Source organism: Plectropomus leopardus, chromosome 12, assembly GCF_026936395.1.
Source record: "Plectropomus leopardus strain MGB_pleo_1.0 chromosome 12, ASM2693639v1, whole genome shotgun sequence".
In the NCBI taxonomy this organism is placed as follows: Eukaryota; Metazoa; Chordata; class Actinopteri; order Perciformes; family Serranidae; genus Plectropomus; species Plectropomus leopardus.
In genome coordinates this window covers 24,223,943-24,251,688 of record NC_142187.1, presented here as the reverse complement: position 1 = coordinate 24,251,688, position 27,746 = coordinate 24,223,943, and the positions used below count along the sequence as shown (strand labels likewise).

Here is a 27,746-nt window from a genome sequence, read left to right as displayed (position 1 = left end):
TAGGGTCTATTCGGTCGCGAAATGCAATTACAATCCAATTACATGATAAATAGCATGTGCAGCAGGGACCTAGCCAGTTATAAATGTGGGGGATAAGTTTGTGGTTGGTTTAATAATACGTCCCATTTCATGAACTCTGTCCCTGTCATCTGTCTTAACCTCAACCTTAACCACAGCTTGAAACCAGAGCCCTGAGGCTAGGCTTAGCCTCACACCAATTCCCTGCACATCACCTCGACTGCAACTCCTGCCCCCAATAAAAATTACAAATATCACAGGAGGAATTGCCTCACTTTCGGGCCACCCTGTCCTTGAGTGATGTTTTGTATGGTCAAGTCTGCTATTTTCGAATTTGCCTGGTGCCCATCTTGAAATGCGCTCAGTTTAAGATCTGACACACAGTGTGATTTGACCTTAAAAAGGAGAACCCACATGTGGACGTCACATGACGCGGTCCAGATTTTTAAACTGATGTCGCTTTCTGTATCGTGGGCTGCATAATGTGATTTAAGCATGGTTTGAGCGCCAATTGTCATCAGGTATGATCAGGTTAAAGGATCAGTTTTCTGAAGATAATATGAGGCATCAACAGTCTGAGTTTGTCAAGTCAAGTGGATATCTTCCAAAGTTATTGTCTTTTTATTACTGTCGTTCCACTGCAGCTCAACAGGGAACACTGTAGAAGCACGAAGAGGGATTTTGTATTAAAAAGAGTGTAACTTTTTTTAATATAAAGTTAGTTTTCGGACTGTAAACAGTGTAATAATACTGTCTTCTGAAAAAGAGCAGAGCACATGTCCCCTGTGTCCCCCCTGTAAATTACGCTCCTGCTTTGGAAGATATCTACCTGATTTGTCCAACTCATGTAAACTGTGGATTTTATATCTCATCTTTTCCATTAAAAGAGCATTAGGAGGGGGCATTTTTGGGCAAGTTTGAACAGGAGAAATAATCAGAAAACAGCTGTTTCAGTGTACATACAGGCGTATGACTACTGTTATATGACAATGTGTCTGTTTCTCTGTAGGGGGATGGCAGCGTCCATGAGCTTCTTCTCACTGTCATCACACGAATGGGTATCGCTGTGTCTCTCGTCTGCCTCGCCATCAGCCTCTTCACCTTCTGCTTCTTCAGAGGTCTGCAAAGCGACCGCAACACCATCCACAAAAACCTCTGCCTCAACCTCTTCATTGGCGAGCTCGTCTACCTCGTGGGCATCAACATGACAGAACCAAAGGTAAGGCAGAAATTATACTGCAGAGGGTTTTAATGTTCATATTGCTGATGAAGGGGCTCGTCTGCGCTCTTAACCTTTAACCATTTGAATTTTTCATTCAATTTTCCTTGAGTGGCAAAAATCCACAACATATACTGTATATTTTGTATCATGAATACATGAGGATCTATGATGCAGACTCTCATATCCCTTTCTGACAACTCAAACCCAGTTGTGGTTCCAGGCTTGTGCTGGCTAGTTCAACCACAGATACTCTATAACAGAAGTTACCTCATTACAAGCTGCGCCAGTGATACGAAATGGTATTCACTCCCGTCTCCTAAGTGGTCTTGGTCATCTCTCCCCTGCATACCCCAACCTGGTCTGGAGGTGAAGCAAATGTTGTGTGGATGGATTTAATTTGATTCAAAACAATACAACACCATATACAGTACAAATTTAATGTTTGTTCCTCATTTTGCTGCTCGTTTTTATCTAGCTTAATTTCTGATATCCATGGGCGTCAGTTGTTGCTTAATATTGCAAGAGTATATTGCACAAACAAAGACGTATCTCAAACAAAGTTCATTTTCTAGCCTTCTACGAGCTGACTTTCCACACACTAATGAGCCAAGTTATTACATCTCTATAAACGCTACGGTTTCCTAGTAACACCAACACCAACTTCAAGCAACAACAATGGCGAACTACATTTTAACTTTACAATTGTCTCCTGGCTTAACAAGCCTACATCAGCATCCAAACAGGACTTTTCAATCAAATTTGTAGTGCTGGTCGTCATTGTATTCAAGAGGAGGGGATCTACCTAACATTTGGCTCTTCCAGAAACAATTGTTTACGTTCATTAAGTTATTACAATATTCCTGCCCCCAGCCTGTGACATACAAATTTCAAGGTTCTGGCCAACCTGAGTTTGATGCTGCAATATTTTTCTAGTTTTCCTAGCCAGAAGCATTTTTAAAAAAAAAAAAAAGAAGTATATTTTCTGTTGAAATGCACAGATCTGCAGTGGTGGAAAAGAGGTGTGAGTGAAATATTCAAGCAGGACAACTTTTTTTTGGCTGTTTTTTTCTATGACCACATGATTTTATCAAATAGAAATATTCAATACAGGATTTTATGCATAGTCCTCCTACATCATTTATATCTTTTGAAACTCTGGGATCTTGAGTAAAACTGAGAATGAAATGTTCAGCCTTTGGACGAAGCTTTGTTGTGGAATGTGCATTTTAACGAAAGATCCACCAGTGGATTTTAGGGAAATTGTACATTTTGCGCTACTCTTCTACTTAGTCAGAATGCAGAAAACTCATAAATGTCTTTGTATGTATAATACTGTATGCCTGTTGTTGGCTAGTAATATTAGCATGGCTTAGTTAATGTATCGAATAGTTATAAATCAGTGCCATTTAACATAGAAAAAAAAACATTCTTAAATTCTCAGATAAGTATTTGTACTCTTAGGTCTACCATTAAAATTTTCACAAATACCATTACCTCATTTCTGAGGTGTTAATAATGTAATAATAATTATGGTTTTAAAAATGCCATTTTATCATGTTAGTGGTTGCCTTTTTACACATCCAGCAGACATGGAGCAGCATTAGCATTCATTTGGGGCAGTGTTTCTGTCCACTTGATAAATGTAAGGCCAGTATTTACTCTTCTTTAGCCCTGATTTTATCTCCTGAGGGAACAATTTGGCTCTTTGGCAGCTAAATTATCCACTCTGTTCACTGGCAGTTAATTAAGTTTGTCTACGTTGTAGGCAGGTAGTAGGTTCATCAAATGGTTTTTAACAGCTGCCTGTTACTGCAGAAGACTATGGAGCTGAAAAATGCTCAGAAAGCTCAAACAACCCCTTTCACATTATATGCAGTTGTTAGTTCCAGTCAAAAATATTGATCGGAGCAGCCTTGAGCAGAGCCAGTCCTTAATAGAAATTGTAATCTGACTAAACTGGCTAACATCACCAGTCAGTGAACTTTTTAACTCTTAACAAAAACATAAAACAGTCACATTCAACTAACCCCAAAATTTCCCTTTGAACAGATCTATAACTTTGTGTATAATGTCTGCGTGTCTCTTTCTGTCAGCTGGTGTGCTCCATCATCGCTGGTGTTCTCCACTTCTGCTTCCTTGCTGCGTTCGCCTGGATGTGTCTGGAGGGCGTGCAGCTGTACCTCATGCTGGTCGAGGTGTTTGAGAGCGAGTTCTCGCGCAGGAAGTACTACTATGTCTCTGGATACCTCATCCCGGCAGTGGTGGTGGGCATCTCAGCAGCCATCGACTACAGAAGCTACGGCACACAGAGGGCGTGAGTGTGACATCTTTGTAGAAATTCTTTTTTTTTTTTGTGGGATAAAATTGAGAAGCATTAGTCATCCCTTCTGCCCCATATATGTGCTAATGATAGTAATATCACAAAAAGTAGTCCATCTCTGCCCCCCTGCTTAATTTCAAGAGGCTGTGAGCAAAGCTGCTACATTAATGAACGCGCTGGCTAGCTGCTCTGGCCTGCTGGGTTTTTATTCTTTGCATGAGGATAATTGCCGTCCTTGTCAGTTAAAAGTTTATGCACTTCTCCGCTGGTCTTCATCCAAGCAGCAAGCTGTATGATTTGTAAGACTGCAGTCCTCTAATTTATGGAATTTAAGCAAATGCTTTTTTCAAACTCAATTTTATTGCTGTACTCCTCACTTCATTACTGTTTCCTGGCGATATACACAGAGTGAGGTGCAATTTGTTCCTGAACTGTCTACAATACATTGTTTACTGTTCAGAGTCTCAGTATACACAGTCAGACATCCCACATTTGTAGACATTTGCAGACCGTGAAGTCATGAGTCCAATAACCGCTGCCTTCTAGACTGCAGCCTCTCATGGCACGAGGCCAACGCTCCCTCAAGGTCGGGTTTTCTTCTCTGTGGTCAGAGGAGTCTCTATTCTGTTGCTGTGGCCTATCATCCCGCCAGCTCTGCTGGGCCCTGATCGATGAGACACAACTATGTTTTGGCAATGCGATGATTTAATGAACTGAATATCACCTTTTGTGACCTGCAGATGCTGGCTGAGGGTTGATAACCATTTCATCTGGAGCTTTATCGGACCTGTAACCTTCATAATCGTGGTAAGTTATAATGTTGCGCACGCGTGTGATAACTTTTTTTTTCCTTTCAAAGAAAATCTTTGAAAACAGTTTATAGATTTTCTGTCTCTCTGTACTGGCAGCCTCTTAGCTGTGCTTTCTCAGATCAATTTGCATGAAAGGAAAGTGGTCCCATTATAGCTGACATGAGGACATCAGTGTCCACTCAGCTGTGAAATCCTCTGAAATCAGAATTGGTGCACAGCAACAACTTAAAGCTGTTTGGTCCTTGCTGTACATCTAGAGAATACTCCCCTCCCGCAATCAGGAGGAGAAATCGTCTCAGGCATGAAGGTCATTTGCTCAGTGGGAAAACAAGGGTGATGGTGGTGGAGAGGAGGGGGTGAACATGGAAGTAATGAGTGGGTGGGCCAGACAACCATTACCACAGCTCATAGCCCTGCTGAGGATCATGACACGTCCCCAGCCAATCCCAGCACATGGACATCTCCATCTTCACCTTTTAATATTTTATGTGTTGCACTGGGTGTTCTCAGTGCACGCGCACACACAGTCACACATGCATACATGCAGGAATGCATGCATACAGCCCTAAACAAACACTCACCGTGTATCCATAAAGGCGTATATGGTAACACGTGTGTAAATCTGTCCGTAAGCTGTAAATACATGCAAAAACTCGGGAAGTGCTGTGTCAGCGGTGCTGTTTTTTTGCGCTGTATTTGGCAGAGAAGTGAGAGACCTGAATATTGTAGAGGACGGCCCCCTGGAGATCGGGGGGGGGGGTCCATATGTAGTTTGCCTCAGCTTTCTGCAGAGTGCCTCCCTGCCTGTCTGTCCATCCGTCTGTCTCATCGGATCTGTGTCATCACTTGCGTCTGTGTTAAATGCATCTCCAGCCACTCGACTCATGCGGACGTAAATCGGCCCCAGTGGCTGCAAGACAAAACTCGGCATTACTCTAAGCTGTGATCTAAAAGCCTCTTTCGGTCGTCTTAGCCACTCCTTTTTCTTCCATCTTTTCCCCTGCTGTTGCTGGTTTCCATCTGCTTTCCACTCGCACTCTCTTTGTTTCCATTTAAAGAGCTTTTTTTTCTGTTGCCTTGTAGTGTTTCACGATGCGCCCATATGGGATAATAATTAAGGATCTTTTTGCCTATTTGTGAGAGTAGAATTGAAAATGAAGTATTTGATAAACTGAGACTACATGGAGATCATTAGGCTTTGTTATCTTGCCAACTTTTTTTGTCTTTTGTTTTCTTTTGTGTATAGTCGATTGGTCACACTTTCAAAACGCACACCCTGAGTAGATAGGGGATACAAGTTTTTAAAAACATAAAAAATCTGAACATATACTTTCATTCCATTGAATATTTACAGAAGTGCATTTCAAAGGTTTAATATGGTATCGGGCCAAATCGAAGCTCATCTCCTCCCTTTCCCTCGGTGGCGATGGGCCCTCCAGTGCTTAGAGAGTCATCCCGAAAGTATGGAAACCTCCCTAGATGTATGGCTTGAATCACTTAAATGTTTTTCCTGGCTTCAATAAAAATTGTTTCTAAAATATGGCACTGAGCTCCGTACTTTCCTTTTTGTGTTTTTCTGGAGCTTTTTGTCCGTGATACATCAGGTCGGTTTGGAGTCCATCAGATATACATTCTTGTATTCGATGAGGATTTGCACTTTGGGATCGACTATAATGTCAGACAAGAAAAGAAACGTTCAGTGCAGCTTATGTTGAAGGCCATGCTGTGTGAAGTAGACCGAAGCTTTAAACTCTCACTGTTGTTTTTCTCTTTGGAAGTTGGTGTACTTTATGATCTGCACTGAGGCATTAAATTTTTATGTTTCTCCCGTTAAGGTATGCTGGTGTTGATGCTCACTATAAGAGCCAAAACCACTAAAGATTATTAATACTTAAAGTCGGTGGGAGGCACGACTATGGGTGGTAGCAACTAGTGCTGGGGCCTAACTAGGAACATTTACACAAGTGCTGTACATCAGTACAAATTTCACACACTTTAATATATTTTTTTTTATATCTTTTTATTATTTTAACATTGTGCTTTTTACTCCACTACTATTAATTGACAGCTTACAAATGAAGAACACATGAAGAGCTTTTAGAATCCTTTGTTTTTGATTGAACCGCCCAACATGATGTACAAATAAAGGGTCGGGTGGGGAATAGATAAAGCCCAGTATCACAATATTTATGTGGGCATATGGTATCGATACACAGATGCCAAGTATTTTTTTAAATATTAATATTAATATAATAATAATTACAATAAAAATAACATTATTTGTAATACATTTGTTATATAAAACAGATAAAACAGATGTTGGCAAAGTTTTCCGTTGGGATAATAATTTGCATATGACATAAGTTATTAAGACTTGTGGTGATAACATTGTGAGGCCCACCCCTCGTACAAGTACAGTCAAAACAGTTAGTTAATTAATCGATTAGTTAATTGACAGGAAGTAAATTGAAAATTATGATGATAATAGTCAGTTTTTCTTGCAGAATTCAGTCCAGATATTTTATGGCTCCATATTTTTAAATGTGAATATTTTCTGCTTTGTCTTACAATAATTTGTAAATGTATTATGATTATTATTTTGAGTTTTGAAGTAATTGTGATTCTCATTATTTATTCATTTTTTTAAAATCCTGTCATCAACCAATTAATAAAGAAAATAATTCAAATTGAAAGTGGTCATCAGTTGAAATGATTTTAAAAAATGAGCGCCACCTCAACCAGCTACAACAGTAAAATGTTGCTTACGCATTAATGAATGAGTGGTACTAATCTTATGATATATTATGTAATAATATGACAGTCACATTTTCTACATTGAGTATTTCTGTAATATGTATTTTAAAACTACTAGCAGGGTGTGATCTATAAGGAAGCCAGGTGGAGCATGAGCCCTTTTATTTTTAAAGTAGGTCTCTAAAATATTTCCAGCAGCTTTCATGCATTTCTTTTTTTGTGTGTATCTTTTTCATCATGTATCATGCATAAAAAACTGGCTATTATTGATGTATGATTAATGCATTAGGATTCATTAATCTCTAATTTCCTTTAGTAAAGATACCAGCATGCATGCTATTCTTTCATGACCATCAAAGCCTGGCGGCACAATATCATAAACGTCACTCACTGTGACTCAAAGATCAGAAAAAAAACTTTCTTAGCTCTTCTTAGCTGTTTTGTAGACAACATCCTGATATGTCAACTGCCACCACCAGTATGTAAAAAAAAGGACCTGTCCTGAAAGTTGTTATAGTTTGTACATTGAGTATAAGAAGCGGTACTGCAGGACTTTTACTAATTATGGAGTATTTATTGAGTGCGATATTAGTACCTTTACTAAAGTAAAGGATCTTTGTCCAGCTGCTGTCAGCACCAGGAATTGGATGCCTTTCTAAGTGCAGTCTGTTAACTGTGATACGTGTCTGTTTTGACAGGTCAATGTCATCTTCCTGGTGGTCACGATGTTCAAGATGGTGAAGCACTCCACCTCCATGAAACCAGACTCGTCCAGACTGGGGGGCATCAGGTGAGGGCTGTCACTGTGGGAGATTAGCTGGCTGCACTGTGGTTTGCTTGAGAGTGTGTGTGTGTGTGTGTGTGTGTGTGTGTGTGTGTGTGTGTGTGTGTGTGTGTGTGTGTGTGTGTGTGTGTGTGTGTGTGTGTGTGTGTGTGTGTGTGTGTGTGTGTGTGTGTGTGTGTGGTATATCGAGCAGGGTTGTTGGTAATATGCACCATTACTGCCTTTGCCTCCTTCCTGAAATTTCAAAAGCCGCTTTCGACCAACAGGTTTATTTGATTTCCTCTTCTCTTAAACCCGACCATGCCAATATTTTTCCCTTTCAGATTTTATTTCGGTCCGTTCAGAGGGTGCTTTTTTGGTTCTCTTTATGATTTCAGTATTTGCACTACGCAGGGTTATATTGCCTGTTCTTCATAACTGAGTTTCTGACCTTTTGGGTATCTTTGCGCTCCTTTGCTGGCATAGTTTACAGGCTTCCTTGGAAGACGGATTCAACCACATGACTTATAGATTTAAAGATGGTGAAAACGGGGAGGAAAAAAAGACCCCTCCTCCATCTTTCCGCTTCAAGTGAGCTGCATTTGCTCGATAAAAAGACAAGTCCCTGTCCATTTCTGTGCCTGGATTCTTGTTCGACAATGTGTTTTGAGGGCAGGCCAACATATGTTATGTGGGCGCTTGATTTTAAGGCAGCCACTCTGTTTTCGGTCCAAAACAAACACAAAAAAAATACAAAGAAAAGCATAGAATTGGCTTCAGTTTTGTTTTAGCACGGAGAAAGCCCATATTTGTGGATGCTGGATTTCACACATTATCTTAAAAATTAAAACTCATTAACTGTCATTAATTAGGGTCTACCTCAGATCCCCCTTCTGTTTAGTTTTTCTGTCAAAAGTGAAATAATTGGTGGCACTTAGTGTAATTATTTGGACTAAATAAATAATTATTGTTAAAAAAGCACCAAAAACTAGACAGCCAGTTGAATCAACCATCACTCTCATTTTTCTGTGGATCCTCTCTCAGTGACAAGTTGTTGTCCCATTTCTTCCCTCTTCACCATATCTCTCTCAGCGTGACTCATTGCTCTCTTGTGTATCAATAACGAATAGCCATCGTCATTGAAACTGACTGTGAAGTTATCTTATTTCCTCTAAGCTTTCCTGGAAGCCGCCGAGAAAACCTGCTGTGTTTGCAGTCTCTTTAGCCAACAACTCCAAGGAAGACCAAGGAAATATTTTTTGACTCAGTGTCAAATACCAAGTGCACATTCATTCCAAAACTTTGTATCAGCATTTATACACCATGACGCCGTGAGTGAAACTTGTCCGATCGCAAAATAGCATCTGCTATTTTTTTAACAAGCTGCTGTCCAGGAGCCGAGAAACCAAATGAGATCTCCTGCAACTTTACTGTTTCAAGTTATTATCACTGTTCTTTCTGTTTCGCAGGTCGTGGGTTTTGGGAGCGTTTGCCCTTCTTTGTTTGTTGGGGCTCACATGGTCCTTTGGCTTGTTTTTCCTCAATGAATCGTCCATAGTGATGGCTTACCTCTTCACCATCTTCAACACTCTGCAAGGGATGTTCATCTTCATCTTCCACTGCCTCCTTCAGAAAAAGGTCAGATTTCATTCTTCTGAAATGATCAAGGTGACATTTCTCTGTCCATAGGGACAAATAAAGTAATTTTGATTTCTTTTCATTTTGTAAAGGCCTTGTACTTTGTTGATGACTGTTTTGAGTTGAGTGTTGTATTTACCTCTTCAGTATTGAAGATGAGGGTTCACCCTTAATGTGTTTTCCAAGGCTTTGAATAAAATAAAAAGAATGAATAGATGAATGGGAAATTTGTCTTGGAAATTAAGGCTGCTGCATAAAAATATGTACGTAGTGCAGAAACAGAATATGTGCAACACTGCCCCTGTCATGTGTCTCCTCCTGTATTTACTTGGGACCATACAGCGTCTACCTGATGGAAGCAATTTTAACTCAAAATAGAGGAGATGGGAGGGGTCTGCGATCATTTTCCGAGCCTTTTTAACTATAATCAAATAAAAAAATTAGTTTTGGATGACCTCTAGCTTACCTGGCAGAGTGTGTGCCCCAAATAGGCTGAGTCCTTTGCAGCAGCCAAGGTTCGATACTGACCTGAGGCCCTTTGCTGCATGTCATCCCTCCTCTCTCTCCCACGTTTCCTGTCTAAATAAGGCAATACTGCCAAAAATTATAATCTTAAAAAATGTATCAATTGTTTTTACTTTAACAACAGATTTTATGAATGATAAATGGACTGCACTTTTCTAGTCACATTTACTGACTCACACACACATTGACACACCGGTGGACGAGGCTGCTGTTGTCTGTGGCTGGTGCCACCTGCTACTCAGTGACCAATCACACACACTTACACACCGATAGTGCAGCATCTGGAGCAATTTCAGATTAAGTATCTTGTCCAAGGATACTTCGACATGTTGACAGGAGGAGCCAGGGATCGAATTGCTGATCTACCAATAAGTAGACGACCCACTCTACTAACTAAGCCACAGCTGATGAATGAATAATAAGCTGTTTATGAACCAAATTGCAAACAAAATGGGGGGAAAAAGCTTCTTTTATCTTTTTAAATATGAAAAATTTGCTGATTTTATTTTTTGGGTTTATTTTATAAGTATGTAAATATATATATTCTTTAAGTTTTGGAAGAAAAATAATTTGGAAAATATCACCAATTGTGTCATTTTTCACTATTTTCTCAAATTGTATTGACTAAATAAATAAGGAACTGATCCCCCAAAGTCTGACAGATTAATCTACAGTATAATGGATTTATCAGTTAGTCACTGAAAAGAAAATTATTCAGCAACTATTTTCTTAATTAATGAATCATTAAAGCCAATTTTCAAGCAAAATGCTTCTCTAATGTGAGATTTTCTTCATTTCTTTTTTTTAATGTTGATTAATTTATTTATCAGATAAGATCAAATAAATACAGTTTCAGTAAAATGTAATACTGTAAGCTCCTATTTTGTGCATTTAAAACAAATTACGAGGTAAAAAAATCCTCATAGAGTTAACTGAGGTTTTGGGGTTTAAAGTTTCTGGTCAAATCCGTCCCATCACCTGTTGCTCAGGAAAATTTTCTGACGTATTGACAAAACAATTAACTGATAAATCTGTAAAATAAAAGCAATGTGGCGCAGCAGAGCAACCTTTTGGGTGTTGTTACATTTCACATTAAAATAAATCAATATAAATCTATGCATTCTGTAGATAAAACAATCCAGTTAATGAATTGAGTACCAGTTAATATAGCCTACACGTCCAAAACCCCAAATAACAAACTTCATCTTCACTTGACAAATCTCAATATGCACACAGTCTGCTGGCATGCAACAAAAATGCTTCAAAGATGGAGGTTGTGTTGCAGGTAAAAAACTCGCCCACATTGTGTATGTCGACTGTTACTGTCATAAAATTCAAACATGCCACTGACAAGAATGTCTGTTTCTTTCCAAATCTATCTAATCATTGTACCGCAGGTGGGATCTGTAAATATTTATACTGCAACATTTTGACATTTTACACGAGCCATTTCATGATACTTAACAAATTCTTACTCAGCAACACTTCACAGACACAACACATCACAGTGCTTCCTCTCTACAACATTTCGGCATGTTATCACAGTGCTTTGTTATTGCTGTCCTTACAGATATGGCATTTAAACTGCTGTCAGCTGGATGGCATTTGATGAAGATTTAGGGATTTGCATCTCTCATGGGAAGGGGGGGTTTGTGTCGCTTTCTGAGTGCTCAGTCATTCCTGATCTTTTGTTCCTCTGTAGGTCCGCAAAGAGTACAGCAAATGTTTCCGTCAGTCCCAGTGCTGCGGCGCGCTGCCATCTGAGGGTCCCCACAGTGCAGCCAAGACAGCTACGTCTCGATCCACAGCCCGCTACTCATCTGCAACACAAGTACGTGTACACCTTTGGGACACAGATACATCGGGGTTTAGGATTTAAAGAAAACGTATGAAAAGCTTTGTGTGTAAATTAAATCTAGTTAATTATATGTCAGGGGTTTTTTTGGACAATACGCCTAGTGATATTAGGTTTTGAATTTTACAAAAAAACCTATGAAAATACTAAAACCAACAAAAAGCTAGTGGAACTTGATTGAGGGCATACATTTTTTTTTAATCAAAAGGTAAACGTAACAAGACTATAATGTGACAACAAGCACTTTTCTCTTCTTCGTAGTAGAGAGCAAGAGAATGAGCGAGAGATACCAATGTATGTATACTGAATGAGTATTGGGGCAGTTTCAAAAATTCAGAATCGATACATAGATGAATGAGTATCTTTGACAACACTATAATGAACTCATCCTGCTAACAACTATTTGTCTATGCAGCCAAAAACAGACACGCTTCTTCACTCTTTTCTCTTCTCTGCACTCATAGACCTCCATAATTGTTTAAAACTCATAAATGAGTCACACTGTTGCAGTGGGTGACGCATTCCTTTATTATGATGAACTTAGGCGCTGCAGTTTATTTTGAGGTAATCCCATTTACACAAAATTGGTGGTGTAAATAATCACAGTAGCACCAAATGTGTATTCAGTTGTAGCTGAAAATAGTCCTAAATAAATGCACCATTCACTCATAATAATAATAATAATAATAATAATAATAATAATAATAATAATAATGCATTTTATTTATATAACACTTTTCATGAAACTCAAAGACACTTAACAGAAGACAAAAAGGTCATAAAATAGAATACATTAAAATACATAATAAAATACACACAACATTAAAATTCATATGACATTAATTAGACATTAAAAGCAGTTTTTTGTAACATTTGATTAAACACTACAGTGCCCACATGTTTTAGGAATTTAGGAGGCCTTTTCAAACTCTGAAAGTATATATTTATAACCCACCTGTAAAGATTTATGTTCTGACGAACAAATGGCCTTGTGGCTTAGAGCTACAGAGAAGCTGGGGAAATAGGACAGACTAGTTTTGGTCTTTGCACAAGATTTTCTGACATTAGAAAGTACACATCAGTGTTATCCTTTAGTAAACATAATTGTAAAGCTGAGCTTCTATATGGTTTCACACCCATTAATTTATTTGTGGTAGCCTGCCACGATTGAAACATCTGCTGCCACAAATAGATTTTCTGTTTTTGGAACTAGATCATGCATTAGGAGCATAGTTGGAATATATATGAATATATATATAAATATATATATATATATATATAATGTATTAATTTAAGAGAGACCATACACAGTTTCAAACATAATTGTTACCATTTGATGCACCGTACCAGATTATATCTTAGAGCTTTGCATCTGCATCGATACTGTTTGGTTATTTATAGCACCAAACTCTCAGAGCACAAAACGTACTCTGGGCACAGATGGAGCAGTAGAAAATGTAACTAAAGCTTTCATTGTACTGGGTCTAAAAGTTTGCATTCACTCACAGAAACTGGTCCTCTTATCTATCAGTCAGTTTTGAACAGATAGACCACAAGGGAAAAAAACTCAAAATTTAAAGAGGGGACACAGAATGATACAAAGGGACACACACATTTAAAAGAAAAACAAAACAAAAGTAGGCTGTCGTCCTCACCCACCATCATCAGCTACTGCCAGATGTACACTGAGCCATGTTAAACTGCAATGTAACTATCAAACAAAAAATAATTATCATTATTATTACTATGCACAGTTTAAGGATTTCAGTAGAAACTTGAAACTTGCAGCACTTTCTGTCTCATTTCAGCCTTTACTCTTTTCTAAATTCTATGACTGTCAAGGTCATGTAACAAGGGTTGGGAATGATTTTTGTTTTATAGGTCAGTAAAGCCAGCAGACAGACAGCATTCATATATTTAAACTTTCCCTTTTAAATAATCTATTATACCTGTTGCCATGAACTATTTAAAAAGCACGAAACTAAGATAATTTTTTGAAAAGATGAAAATATTGGATGAATTGGACAGACGGGTCTTTGTAAGATCTATCTTAAGAGCACTTCTGGGAATTTGTTGGCGGCTTCTGCTCTAACTATCCAGAGAAAAGAAGAGCTGCTCTGGGACGATCTCTCAAATTACAAGCTGTAAGATTCATGCAGTATCCATTTTTGGCATCGGTTGGATAAAAAGCAGGTGCGGAGGCTTTGTTTCATCGTAGCATGACCATGTCATCAAGCAGGGGGTTAGTTGAATCTTGTATACAAGTGTAGGGTCACAAAACCCCTGTAGCTACTCAATCCAGAGCCTTGAATAACAGCGGCACCATGTCGAGTTCTGATCAATGGCTGCTTTTCCCTCCACCCAGAGCCGCATCAGGCGGATGTGGAACGACACTGTGAGGAAGCAGTCGGAGTCCTCCTTCATCTCAGGAGACATAAACAGCACCTCCACACTCAACCAGGGTAAGCAAGACTTTCTTCCAGACGAGACACATACGCCATTCTGTTTGTGAAGAAGCTCTGAATTCACAATAAACACATCAATGGATGCGGCTTCCGTGGCTCTGCGGCAGCTGGGAAAAAAGGAAGATAAGACCTGATTTAATGTTGTATTTCTTTAGTAGTAAGCTCTCAAAAAAAAAAAATGTTAAATGCTGCCTGTGTACCAAAGTTCACAGCATTTTTCCTTGCTCGCTGGAATCACGTAAAAAGCGAGAGACAGAAGAGATATTTAGTGTGGCACAAATGTTACTGATGAGGACTCGAGTTCAAAAGCCAGTGAGTCTGACTGTGCTGCAGCCGCGCTAACTCATCTTCACCCTGGAGTGATTGTCGGGATGAAGGTAGAGGTGGAGGAGATGAGCAAAGTCAGGCTGAGGTCAGAGCAGGTTTTGGGAGTGATCCCGGCATCTCAGGCTGCAGACTCTGCCAGCGCAGATTTGGCTGTAGTTATGAATTAGCTTCATTTTTTTTTCTACTCGCATGCCAGCGCAAAGTTTCTTAGCGGTCCGTCCAAATGACTGAGGATAGTTATTACATTCTTGGGGATTTACACAAGCATGTTAAGGATGATAGGGATACTGTATTATTCATGGCAGGCCACTTAGACATGTTTTGTCTAGTGTCTCGACTGGATGAGTTTGTTTGGATGAATATGTTTCACGTAAACACTGGAGTTGATTGTGTTGCTATGCTTTGGTCAACACTCGTCGTGATAATATTGTTTGTCAGTTACATCAGCTGACTGTTTGGATAATGTCTTGCTCTGACCAACGTTTCTATGGCTGCTTTGTGTCCATAATAGAAGGCAGACGGGTCATAAATCTTTTGCGGTGTCAGATTTTGGACAGCAAATGTTAGTGTTTGTTTATGTCGATGGCTACCCAGCGCACCACCACAGACCATGAAGTACAGCACCTCCAGCTCTCTTTCCTCTGCTGTTATTTTCCCTCCTGATTTCTCTCCCTCTCTCTCTCTCTCTCTTCCTTTTATTTCAGGGATGACTGGCAACTACCTCCTAACTAACCCTCTTCTCCGAACCCACGACACTAACCCTTATAACAACCTGTTGGCAGAAACAGTGGTGTGCAACACCCCCTCTCCACCGGCCTTTCACTCCCCAGGTGCACATCCACCCTCCACTTTTATTCTTACATCGATTTGTGTGTAGGTGTGTGTGTGTGTGTGTGTGTGAGTGAGTGTGTTTTAAAGCAAAAGTTCAGCAGTTTGGAAAATACATTCATTGGCTTTCTGGGGCGGCATAACATGAGGTGATCGATTCGACTCTCATGTCTGTCTCTCTCATGTTAGATATATAATCTTAGCTTAGCATAAAGACTGAAAACAGGAGGAAACACGTAGCCAAAACTAACAAAATCCTCCTCCTCAAATGCTCAATAATTATATAACTTGTCATATCTTGTTTGTTTACTGCATTCAAAAATGAGAATTTGACGGTTTACGAAAGTGGGTTGAGTGCTGGATTATTTTTTGGACCAGATCAGTTGCTTGGCAACCAACAGAGACTCAGAGACGTTATTGGTCACAACCAGTGTTTGAGTCCTTTCTCAAAAAAAGTTACTTTTTGAAAAAAAAAGTGCAGTATTACTTAATCTCTCCCTGTAGAAAACATTTCTTATACTACTCATTGCATCACTTTTTGGGTTTCTTAGCAACATTGTGTGAGATGCATTGTAACTGTAAGATGTAAATGAGAAACACCACCTGAGTTAAGAATCCCAATATATTATTTACATGGCCAAGAAAAGTTCAATCAGTTTCTGTGAACGTGAGTTACTCCCTCAAAACCAGGAACCAGAGAAGTCTTAAACCTGAAAGATGTTTTCGATGTCACGGAGAGCAGCCAGGGAAATGCTCTGAGGATAAACCACATCACTGCGGCGTCCCGCTAACAACAACAAACACTTCCAGGTAGACAGTGTGCAGCTGATTACAGTTATGAAAATATGTAAAACTGGCAAACTTGTTTATTTCTGTTGTCATTTTTATCCTTAACTGTAACATTAAAAGATGTAAAGTTAGTCTGACCTGTGGACAAGGCCGCAGCAAAACATGTTTAAGCCACCTAAAAAAAAATCTAAGTAAGTTTAAGTGTGTGCTATATTTGAATATTTGGTCCGCTTCACCTCAAACATTAACCAATCAGTGTAGCAGCAGACCAGCAGCTCAGTGTTCTGTTAAGTTAAATAACTGTTTTTGCCAATGGAGTTTGGTGACTTTGATGTAATAGCCTAAATAACCTGCTCAAAAAGGAAAAGCGATGAAAATATTTTAAATAAGCATACACTTTAACTGATATTGATTTTTGTTTTTTTTAGGTGGCTAAAAACTACCTAAACAGGGCAGCGTTTGATTTGATTTTATGTGCGTTATGTGAGGATTTTTTGTGCGGGGGTTGTTGTGAATAGGCATTGTGATTCAGTCTATATAAGAACAATTTCTGTTTCAGAACTGAGAACAGTGCAATAGAATAAAGCTCATTTTGGGTATAAAAAGCAAACAAAGAAAACATTATGTGGAACCACAAAATCAGGCTCCCATTCATTGTCTATGGAGTATGTTTTGGCACTCTAGTTTTTTGATTTGGGAAAGAGTTATTCATGTTCGCTAATACCAATTTTGAAAATTGGCATAGTTCCCCTTTAAAATAACGTTAAAACATTACATATGGCATTATATCAGCACAAAACTAGGCTCAATAGGAGAATCAAGTGAGCACTTGCAGTTGGCTGTAACTGCCTAAAAAACTGTCAATGTATTAAAAATAAATTCAAAGAGACTGGCCTTCATTACACCGCCTTATACAAATATGAAAAATCATATATCAGTAGGCCTCAAAACAGTATAAGAAACTGGCCTTCCTAACACCATTGGATGATGACAGACGTAAAGCGGAAAAAGAAAACTTCTTAGATGGTATATGAAGTGAATTTATTTACCAAACACACTTGATTTGCTTGCTCACCAAAACATGGCTTTATAGAAGAAGTAGGACAAGAATCAGACAAGAGATCTTCACTTATTTTTCTATATAATAGTTTGTGGTATCTCAAATGATTTGTGATATATATTTGATTCATTCATTATGCTTGTATGGTCTTGTTTTTGTTGTTTCTGGTTACTTTTCATGGACGCATTCTCTGTCCCCCATATGGGAATATCAGAGAGCACCATGCAGCTCTGCTCTGATTGGCCTGATTGTTTCAACCTGAGAGAAGTTTGACTCTCAATCAAGCAGATCACAGTCACCTGTGAGGTGAATGTGCTTGTGCCTATATATTGCTTGTTCTGCTCTGCAATGGTGGTTTGACACTGCCAGATGAAGATCTCTGTTAGTTTGAAATGTTGCCTCAATGAAAATTACTGTGAGCTTTTAGTACAGCGTGCAGATCTCCTGCCTGATTCTTGCCTTAGTCTGATATTTTTGATCATAGCTCCTGTAGAAGTTTTTGGATGTGTGTACCCTCCACCCTGCTTGGTCTTTATCACAGACTGGTCCAGCGTATTTGACATGTTTATCACTAAAACAGTGGTGATGTCTCATAAGGAGGAGTCTGTCAAATCGTTTGTCAGACATCCTTTTGTCCTCAGAGTCTGCACAAGATTTCTCAGGCTTAAGAGCCTCTCCACAGGCACACTGCACGCTTGTTGTCGGCATGTTTGATCATTTTTTATCTGCCCATTATGCAGATAATTGAAGAATTTATGTAACACAAGTAACGACATAATTGTTTGATTCATAGCTGTAATGTGATTACTGAATTTAGGAACTGTAAAACATTACACGGCTGTGTTAAAGATAAATGTAATGTGATTACAAGTTTCCCCCTGCCAATAAATAATCCAGCACAAAATCAATAAAAAATAAAGAAAAATAAATAATGATAAAAAATAGCTTTATTTATACAGCACATTCATGCTGAAATGCAGCTTTTATCTGGATTTAATGCAGTGTTTAAATCCAGATAAGAAGAAAAAAAGGCAAATATAGCTATAGCAATAAGTGAGAGAAAAACAAAACAAAACTAACGATGTTGTATTGGTAACAATACATTAAAACTTTAACAATGATACCAGTAAAATTAACCCAAATTGAAAGCTGAATTAAAAAGATTGGTCTTTTCTTTTTTTTTCTTTGATAATTCCAAGGGGGTTGCTTTTCTAAGATCTGAGGGGAGGGAGCTTCACATTTCTTTTGGAAGACTTTAGGAACTTCTGAAAGAATGGCAGTGGAAGATCTGAAGGTTCTTGTTGCAACTTATATAAAAGGCAGTCACTGATATATGAAGGTGCCAGATTATGCAAGGCTTTGTAGATGACTCAAAGGACTTTAAAATGAATTTTGAAAGATACAGTCAGCAGGTGCAGTGATGCAAGCAGAGGTCTGTTTTTTTGTTGTTTTTTTTAATTGTATCGGTCAAAATTCTGGCTGCAGCATTCTGAATTGATAGTAATATTCTTAGGCGTTGAAGGAGACCAGTGTGAGAGTTGCAGTAATCTAATTGCTTTGTGATAAAAGCTTGTACAGCATTTCAGCATCGTTCTAAATTGAGAGCGGACAGATTTTGGCAATGTTCCTCAGTTTTCGTAACCTTATTAAAATGAATAAATAAAAATAAAATCAAAGTCTAAAATCACTCCTAGATTTGTAAATTGCATTTTAATCTGTTTGGACGGGATAGCAAACACTGAGTGTAGTCTCTGTCTTTCTGCCTTTGGAACAAGTAGAATTTTTCTTTTCTCCTCATTGTTTTTTAAATATACGCATCCAAATGCTGATATTAGTAGGACAGTTTAAAAGAGCATTTAAAGTACTGGTGTTTTCTGACAAAACAGAGATATATAGTTGTGTGTCATAAGCATAACAGTAATTATTTTATTTTATTTTTGTACCTCATCTTGTGATTTAAGATGTGTACAGTAATCACCAGTGAGTGAACATATAAACATGACAGCACATATCTGACCATCCCTACCCTCCACCCCAGTATAACCAATTAAACACAGACAAATAAAACCAAATGATAAACAAAAATATATGCTGTATATAAATTGACATACATGCAGATATATACACATATACGTACAAAGGCAGAGATCAAATTATATTATGTGCTTTATTCCTAGTGTATCTGTATCCAAAAAGTTTCATGGCCAGAAATTGTCCAAGTCCAATCACAACTTGTGGTTTTCCAAGCAAGAAATAACGGTGATAATTGACATTATGCTGACAAATTGTGTTGGCAAGAGGGAGCATAAAGAAAAAAGAAAAGGACCCAAAATACGTTCTTGAGGAACACCGTAATCAGTATTCATATTCAGTGTCAAATGTTTGAAACATAAAATCACCAAAACTAGCAGAAAAATCTTTGTGACATGTGAAAGCAAAACCAGGCAAGCACTGTGCCAGAGAGAAATGGCACATTATTTGTTTTGCACTTAAGTTTTCATATGGATTAAACAAACAAGATTAAACCTATTTTTAGTAGCAAGGGTGGGTGTTTCACCCCTCTTTCAGTCTCAGTGCTATACTAAGTTAACCAATGGCTGGCTTTATAATAATCAGGCAGATATGAGAGAGGTATACGTTTTCTCCTTTAAGTCTCTCATATAAATGATAGATTTTTTTTTTAAACATTAAAAATCTCATTGTGACTCTGACACATAATGCATTATGTTGAGAATAATTACTCTAGATTTACCATTTGTTCTTCTTCATTCACACCCTCGCCTTATTTCCAGTATTCTTATCGCTGTGAGTTTCTCCTTTGTAAACACAGAAGGAGATAAATGTCAGTGCTATCTTATCTCTTCCACTGAGCAGTCATATGGGAATTCCTATCTGTTGAATATGAGCTTCTCACGCTGGTCTGGATCATTTATGCTTTTTCTCTTTTTTCATGGACGATACCATGTTTAAATTGTCTTTAGTTTATTTCCAATTAGATCAATTTAAAACATGTCAGTGTTTATGGTGACCTAGTTCCTCACTGGCAGAGCAAAAGAAACCCAATCAAAGAAAGAAAAAAAAAAAACACAGAAGCTCATGACGCAATGCGGGCAGAGTCGTAGCCCTCAGATATTCCCAGGCATTTGATGATAAAAGAGAATATACAAAAACAGCAGCATGGCGAAAGTGTGTAAGGATATGCAGTAATGTATAGCTTTAACCTGCTGCAGTCATCACGGTCTCGTTTTTGTGCTGTGAGCTCGCTTACAGCACAAAGAGAGCACTTCACACTCGGAGATAATGAAGCAGGGCTGGGACCAAACAATGTCGGCAAAGAAAATCAAAGACATTTCTTTTTTTCTGTGAGCTCAGCAGCAGCTCAGACGCAGAAGTCAGTGTGTGCTCAGACAGCTTGTGCTTTATTGCCCAAAAAATGTTTACCTGCTTAATCATTGTTGTAATTGCATGTTAACACTGGAGCACCAGAGACGTATAAAAATGTGGCAATAATTTAATTAGCACTTAATTTTGTTTCAGCATAAACACCTCCTTTACCTTTAGAAACAAGTCTGAACCCCTGCTGCAATGTGCTAGGTTCACACAACAGGAAGCAGCGACTTTAAAAGAAAAGAAAGAAGAAAAAAAACCACATGGAAACTAGTTCGAGGACTGCAGGCACCGGCATGACACACAAATGTCAAAACCTGGTGTGAAGATCACCAACCAAGTATGAAATATGTGCCGAGAGACTGTCAAGTTTAACATAAGCTTTCTCAAAATTTCGCCTGCTATAGTCATTACATTTAGCTCCTGGAAAAGGATGAGCGTGTCCTCTATTATAAGAGTATTAATACTAAGTAATGCTCTGCAGATGTTCATGCGATGCAGTAAAATCGGTAAGGAGAACATCTTGGATGAATCTCCGCTGGAACGGTTCCCAGAGTGCAGCTGTCGCCGTGTCCAGTTGAATTCTGTTCACATCATTTCCCCCCCCTCTCCTGGTAGACAATACCTGTCTGCAATAAAATCACAGCATAAACAAATGCAAATTTGCAAGTAGGGTCTATTCAGAGAGGTGTCTAATAATCTTCCACCCCCTCTTTTTGCCCTTTTGCTCTCCGTGCTCTCGTTTCACTCTTTTTAGAAATGTCTTTGATGTTGTTTTTGGAGCTTTTTTTTTCTTCAGTTGCTATCATCCGTTTTCTGACACATTCATTTGAAAGACTGCAGTTTTTTTTTCTGCCTGCGACGACATCTCTCTCACCCTGCAAAATATCAACCTTACAGACACACAGCGTACGCAGTAAATAAAATCCTCGTATCAAATCAAACTAGCCCCTCTTCACATCATCCTGCTAATTGCGCTTAGTCATCAGGTTGCACAAAATTAGTACTCCACAGTGTGTGTGTGTGTGTGTGTGTGTGTGTGTGTGTGTGTGTGTGTGTGTGTGTGTGTGTGTGTTTGAAATTGATGTGCGCTTCAAAGTGGGAAAACAAAATGTCATTCAGAAATATTTTCAACAGGAAATGTTCCTTTTTTGACTGTAGGTTTTAAGAGACAGACTGTGCTTGCTGCTGAACCCTTCCACCTGCTGAGTCCAGGATTCAGTTGTCCTTGATTTGTCCTTTAGCTCTCAACACATCATTTCGCTGTCATTCTCCAAAAGATCGCACAGGCTAAAAAAAATTACAGTTAATGGCAAGGACACAAAGAGTTGGATGGACTGAATCCAGGCTGGATGTTACGAGCTTTCCACTTTGGTCTTATTTCAGTGATTTTGTTGTTTCTGCTGCAATTGAAGAAAAGCATCTGTTTTACTTTTTTTGCACATCAGCTGTTCTTAGGCCACATAGCCTGAGCAGACACACTTGATGTGAGTGTTGGCAAAGTGAGTCATTGCACCGTGCCTGCCTGTCGTGGTGTGTGGGGGTTGTTGCCGTGCTTGTGGGGCCCCAGTGCAAAGAGAGGTGGCTGGCCATCTGTGTTCAACATTACTTCTTTTGTCTTGCCTTCTTTTTTTAACAGGTGGAATGTTTTATTCATTGTGAATGTCACAACACTTCCTCATCAGCTTGTATTAATTTATTTCTTTTGCTCTCATGGTATTGCTTCTTGTATGCGGCTGTGTTGTTACCTGGTCATCAGCTACTTTTTGTAGCGTGTTGCTGTTTTCTATTTTTCAAGTCATCTTTTGTTCTCATCTCTCCAATATTGTTCAGGATAATCTTTTAGATTGGCTTTAATGATATTCAGCCATAATGAGGATGGACATGGTGGGGAGCTGATTGGGTTCTCCTTTGATTTTTAAAACTTTTCTGTATTTGAATAAAATTAAAATTAACCCTGAGATCAAAGAGCACAAGAGTGAAGTGTCCTGAGCAGTATCAGGTTGTATGTGGATGGTGTAGTGGACACTGTTTTGTTCTATAGAAAGAGAAAAAAAATCATATCTCAAGCACTCTTTTTGCCTTTCGTTGCAGGACAGCACTCTCTGAGCAACAGCAGGGACATCAGTGCCATGGACACCCTCCCCCTCAATGGCAATTTCAACAACAGCTACTCCCTGCGAGACGACGACTATGAGACTGTGGGCGTTAGAGCCCCGGGTGACCTGGGGGGCCTCAACCTGGATGACGCCGCCTTTGAGAAGATGATCATATCTGAGATTGTCCACAACAACCTAAGGCCCCGCGGGGCCCCAAAAGGTCGCGACGCCCCCAGTCAGCAGGACAGAGCCTTGCCTCCGCAGACCAGAGTGACAGTGGACCGAGGTGGGGGCGGGAGCGGCAGCGAGGATGACGCCATTGTGGCGGATCACGCCGAGGCCTCATCCCCCCAGAGAGGAAGTGGAAGAGGAGGCCACGCCACCCTGGAGCTGCTCCTGCACCCCCACCACAAGGAGGCGCTGGAGGCCCCCCTCCTGCCCCAGAGGACTCACTCCCTGCTCTACAGCGCCCAGAAGGCCCCCAGGCGCCTGGAGGGGCAGGGCGGCCATGGCTCTGAGACTGTTACCGCAGTGGAGGACACGGGCTCCAACTCACCCAACAATAACAGAGACTCCCTTTACACCAGCATGCCAAACTTGAGAGACTCACCCTCGCCCTCCGCTTCGCCGTACCCCCCGGAGGAGGAGGAGGAGCTCTCCCCCTCACCTCGAAGCGAGAGCGAGGACGCGTATCATAAAAGCATGCCCGAGCTCGGCGATGCGCCGCAGCCCCTGTCCTACTACCACATAAACCGAGGCACCAGCGACGGGTGCATCATCCCGCCCAACAACGAAGACTGCGCACAGGAAGGAGAGGCTCCCAGTGACGGACAAATGCAGCTCATTACCAGCCTCTGAGCCGGCGCTCTTTGTTTGCACAGGTTTTAACAGATGGGTGCTTTCGCTTGATGTCAAGAGAGCCGACAAAGTCTGATTCCGCACCCCACATGCCCTTCCTGTTAGGACAGGAAGTGAAATGTTGTTGGGTGGGAAAAGGAATGAAGACTTTTGCACACAGATCCCATTAACACACAAAACACGTCCATGCGAGGCCAGACAAATGTGGACTGTGAAAGCTCTGCTGTTGGACTTCAGAGGTGCAGAGAATAACACACGGGCCGCCACGTCAGAGAGAAGTCTGGCATTTCTGTTGTACTGTACTGTCGAAGAATAAGGGACGAAAACATACTCCAAGGAAAGAACTATGAAATTCCTGACATATTCTTAAGAGACTTTGCAGAACCAGGGTCTTTTTAGTCATGAAGTACAGAACTAGAACTAGTGTGGCTCCACTACACAGTCAGGACTGTAAAGTTAAGAAACCACTAATTCAGACTCAGGCCTTATATTTTCTCTATTGCACATTTAACTGTTGTCAAAGTAACAGCTAAAGAAAATATATTTTGCTGTACCACTAGTGTAAAAAGTCAAAAAAAAACAGAAAGAAAAAAAAAGAAACGGCAACCATTCAGTAGTAATGCCCTTTCAATGTTAATAAGATTCTTCAAGGTTACAGTTAGGGACAAGGTTAATCAAAATGGTGGAAATGTGCTTTTTTTCCTCTCACACTTGACTCGTTGTAGTATGTATTGAATATGAAAAAAAAAATGTTTCGGAGCTATCAATCCATATGAAATCATGCTCACATCTCTGCTTGTGAAGTGCTTTTTGCTTTCATGAATGATGAGTTTTTTGCCAGTAGTATATTCGTTAACACCGGCGCCATGCACAGATTTGAAATGAATTGGAAACTTGTGTAATTTATTTTACTTGAAAGAAATTGTCAGGTTTAAGACTTATGTTCGTGTCAAGGCGATATTGCAGTTTTGGCGGACATATTTCATCCTTTGACACTAATTAATTTATTAACTAAAAAAAGGAGAAAAAAAAGAACATGGTTGGAAAGTGAAAAGTTGTTGCAGCACTGATTAGGTTCGTTTTATTTCTTTTGTAAGAGCCCATCATCAGCTGATATTTAATTCAACTCCTGTTTGATATCAAATAAATGTGAATTTTTTCTTGTTCGCATATGTCTGGCTACTTATTCATGAAAAATCTGAAATGATCTAAACATGTAGGAAAACAATAAATTAAAAAGCTGTGAATATTTTTTGTTATTGTCAACCAATTTCATGAAACATAAAAATCAGTAAAAAAAAAAAAAAAAAAAAGCACCAAAGAGTTGGCTTTGAAGTCTAACAATACAAAAGTGTCCTTAATATTGAGCAGGACATGTCCCTAGCATCACCCCCAAATTTTACACCAATGCAGTTCTCATTGAGATTTTAACTCAGTAATGAAGTCAAATTTTCTTTGCAGGTGATGATATACAAACACAGGTTTCGACAGACTCCACAGGTTTTTTGCTGTACCATTTCCCCTCTATAAGAAAGTTGACAGGAAACAGGAAGAAATACAATAATTCCATATATTGTGGCATAAATGTATTCTGAGAAAGCTGAGGAGTTGCACCTGTAAACTAAAAATTTTGTTAGCATGCGATAAATTGCGCAAAATATTTTGCATTAACATTCATCTGCTGTTGGCTATTTTACGACAAAGTGATTAAATATATAAATCATTTAAATGTTTGAAAGTTCTGACAGTTGGCTTAAATATTTTGCATGTGAAGATGTCAGCAGTAACTAAAATACTGAATATCTCCAGCCTCATCCTTTCACTGCCACTGTAAGCATACACTATGACAGTAATTATGCGAGTTCAACAAGATGTGGCGTAATCACTTTTGATCGGTGTCTAAATCATTCCACGTGCTGAACTGTGAGCAGATCATCCGAAGAGGAGACAGAGTGCATGAGACTCACAACACAGATTTAGCAGATTTAGCGCTCGATATGTCTTTCATCCGTGGCTTTTCCAGGAGTGTCCTGCTCCAGCTGACCACACACACTCTCTCTCTCACACACACACACACACACACACTCGGCAGACGTGCAGTACATGCAGCCGCAGTAGGATCTGGGTGGTGCACTTTATTAGTTGGAGCTGGGTGCCAGTTTGCTGTCAGGAGACTCGACGCAGAGGCCAAGGCAAAGCTCTGAGTCCACTATGGCTCTGTGCCTTGTTGTTTGAACATCAGCCTCTCAGTTTACACAGAGCCATCCAAAAAGCCCGGAGAGACACCGAACTGGTCTGTAAATTATTCGGAAACTTGGCTTCTGTTCAGATATAAATCAAATATAATGCAAAGTCGATGACCCGCTCACGCTTTGTCAGGAGCGAGCCAGGCATTGTCTGTGAAAGCTTCTTTATTATAAACACGCAAGAACCGACATGGCGGCTCAAAATCGACTTCACATGAGACTAACCCTTCGGGGAGGCGTGTGTGATGTCACGGCGAGCAGGGGAAGTTTCCCCGTCTGCGTTTTCATAACAGACAAAATCGTGATGAGTGAATGTGCTGAGCTCCCTTTGTCAAGCATAAGGATCGGTTTTGCATGATGCATATATATTGGTTCATTATCACTAAGTCACCTGTGCTCTGTATTAGCTCGCTCACCCTATTATCTTAAAGAACATTGGGTTCTGAAATTGAACAATATACAGACGATATCGTCCTCTCCCCAATAAGACTGGAGGGCTCCTTGATACAAAGATCAGCACATCCTGGGCTCTCCTTATCCCGCTGTGATGATTTCCGACCATTCATCCTCTTCAAAAGATACTCCCTCCACCTTTGACTCCTCATTGAGTCGCTGACATCACCATCTGTGATTATCCGATTACATTATGATGCAGCATATTAGCCATGCAGTGTTTGCACCGCCAATGAAAAAAGTTGTCGAAGTTTGCTGAAGATGAAAGTGTCTCATTTATCGACTCATCTTTTATCCGTGCACAGTCAAAGCCCGGCTTCCATGGGGCAGTGGCAAATGAAGGCGCAATAAGGCTCAGTCCGAGGAGGCATTACCGTGTTTTCATTTGAATCTGTTTGATGTTCCAGCCTCTGGTGATTTGGACATTATTTCATGTCCATCATCAAAAAGACATCAAACAAGATGCTGCATTCAAAATCAGATCACAGAGCCTGGTCCAAAATGCACTCACACTACTGTGTGTGTGTGTGTGTGTGTGTAGACTGCTTGTACATGTATTTGAGGTATACATGTTTTTTTCATGCAAAAAAAAATCAGAAAGCACACACATCCAGATGACAAAAAACTAGTTGCTGGACAAGAGATTATATAAGAAAAGAAAAAATAATGTTTGCAAACTAGACTGTGCTCCCATAAATATTTCACCTTTTAAAAACCTGAATGAAAACAATGAGCAATTACTTGGCAAGACCAGAACATTAGTACAAATAAAGACGGAAAGTAAAACAAATAAACTAAAAACCAAACAAACAAACAAGGAAACGATCTGAAAAAGGTTTAAAATTATGATAAATCTGTAACATAATTTTAACTATATTTTTCTGGACATTTTTCCCTTGCTTTTTAAAAATAATTTTCTAAATCTACTAAATTTCGTGCACTTTTCAGGATATTGTCAAGTTGCTCATTGTGTTTTTCCCCATGTTTAGGAATAAAACCAACTTGCTTCGGTTCCAAAAGTTTTAATCTGAACACAGCACAAAAGATGCTCTTCATCACACAAGTTTCATTGTAGACACGAACCTTTACATGCCAAGTCACCTGACAGGTTACCAAGCAGGCTCCCATTCATAAATACGCATTTAGACTATAAGGCTTTCAAATGCTTTAATTTTTTACATCACAATTAATGTCTGAATTTCAGTAGTTAATCATTTTAGGTATTTTATCACGTTTACAATTCCATTATTTTGTATTTCAAAGCAGTTTTGAGGTCCGTATTGGCAAAATGAAGCAATTCTTACCAGACTGGTTTGAAATCAAATGA

General features: G+C 39.4%; 1 protein-coding gene across 5 annotated transcripts in view; it reads left to right on the top strand.

Annotated features, from left to right (window-relative positions):
• adgrl2b.1 (adhesion G protein-coupled receptor L2b, tandem duplicate 1) overlaps nucleotides 1-24,892 on the top strand; it is a 197,639-nt gene extending 172,747 nt beyond the window's left edge. For 4 of the 5 annotated variants that reach the window (XM_088085588.1, XM_088085590.1, XM_042497039.2 and 1 more), the window contains 9 exons: nucleotides 1,028-1,237; nucleotides 3,334-3,554; nucleotides 4,301-4,367; nucleotides 7,825-7,916; nucleotides 9,359-9,527; nucleotides 11,755-11,883; nucleotides 14,273-14,369; nucleotides 15,404-15,529; nucleotides 22,858-24,892. In XM_088085588.1, the coding sequence (XP_087941714.1) occupies nucleotides 1,028-1,237; nucleotides 3,334-3,554; nucleotides 4,301-4,367; nucleotides 7,825-7,916; nucleotides 9,359-9,527; nucleotides 11,755-11,883; nucleotides 14,273-14,369; nucleotides 15,404-15,529; nucleotides 22,858-23,720 (1,974 nt within the window). In that variant the 3' untranslated portion in view covers nucleotides 23,721-24,892. The remainder of the gene's footprint in view (nucleotides 1-1,027; nucleotides 1,238-3,333; nucleotides 3,555-4,300; nucleotides 4,368-7,824; nucleotides 7,917-9,358; nucleotides 9,528-11,754; nucleotides 11,884-14,272; nucleotides 14,370-15,403; nucleotides 15,530-22,857) is intronic. The other variant, XM_088085591.1, reaches the window with a different exon arrangement.
• Nucleotides 24,893-27,746: the final 2,854 nt, after the last annotated feature.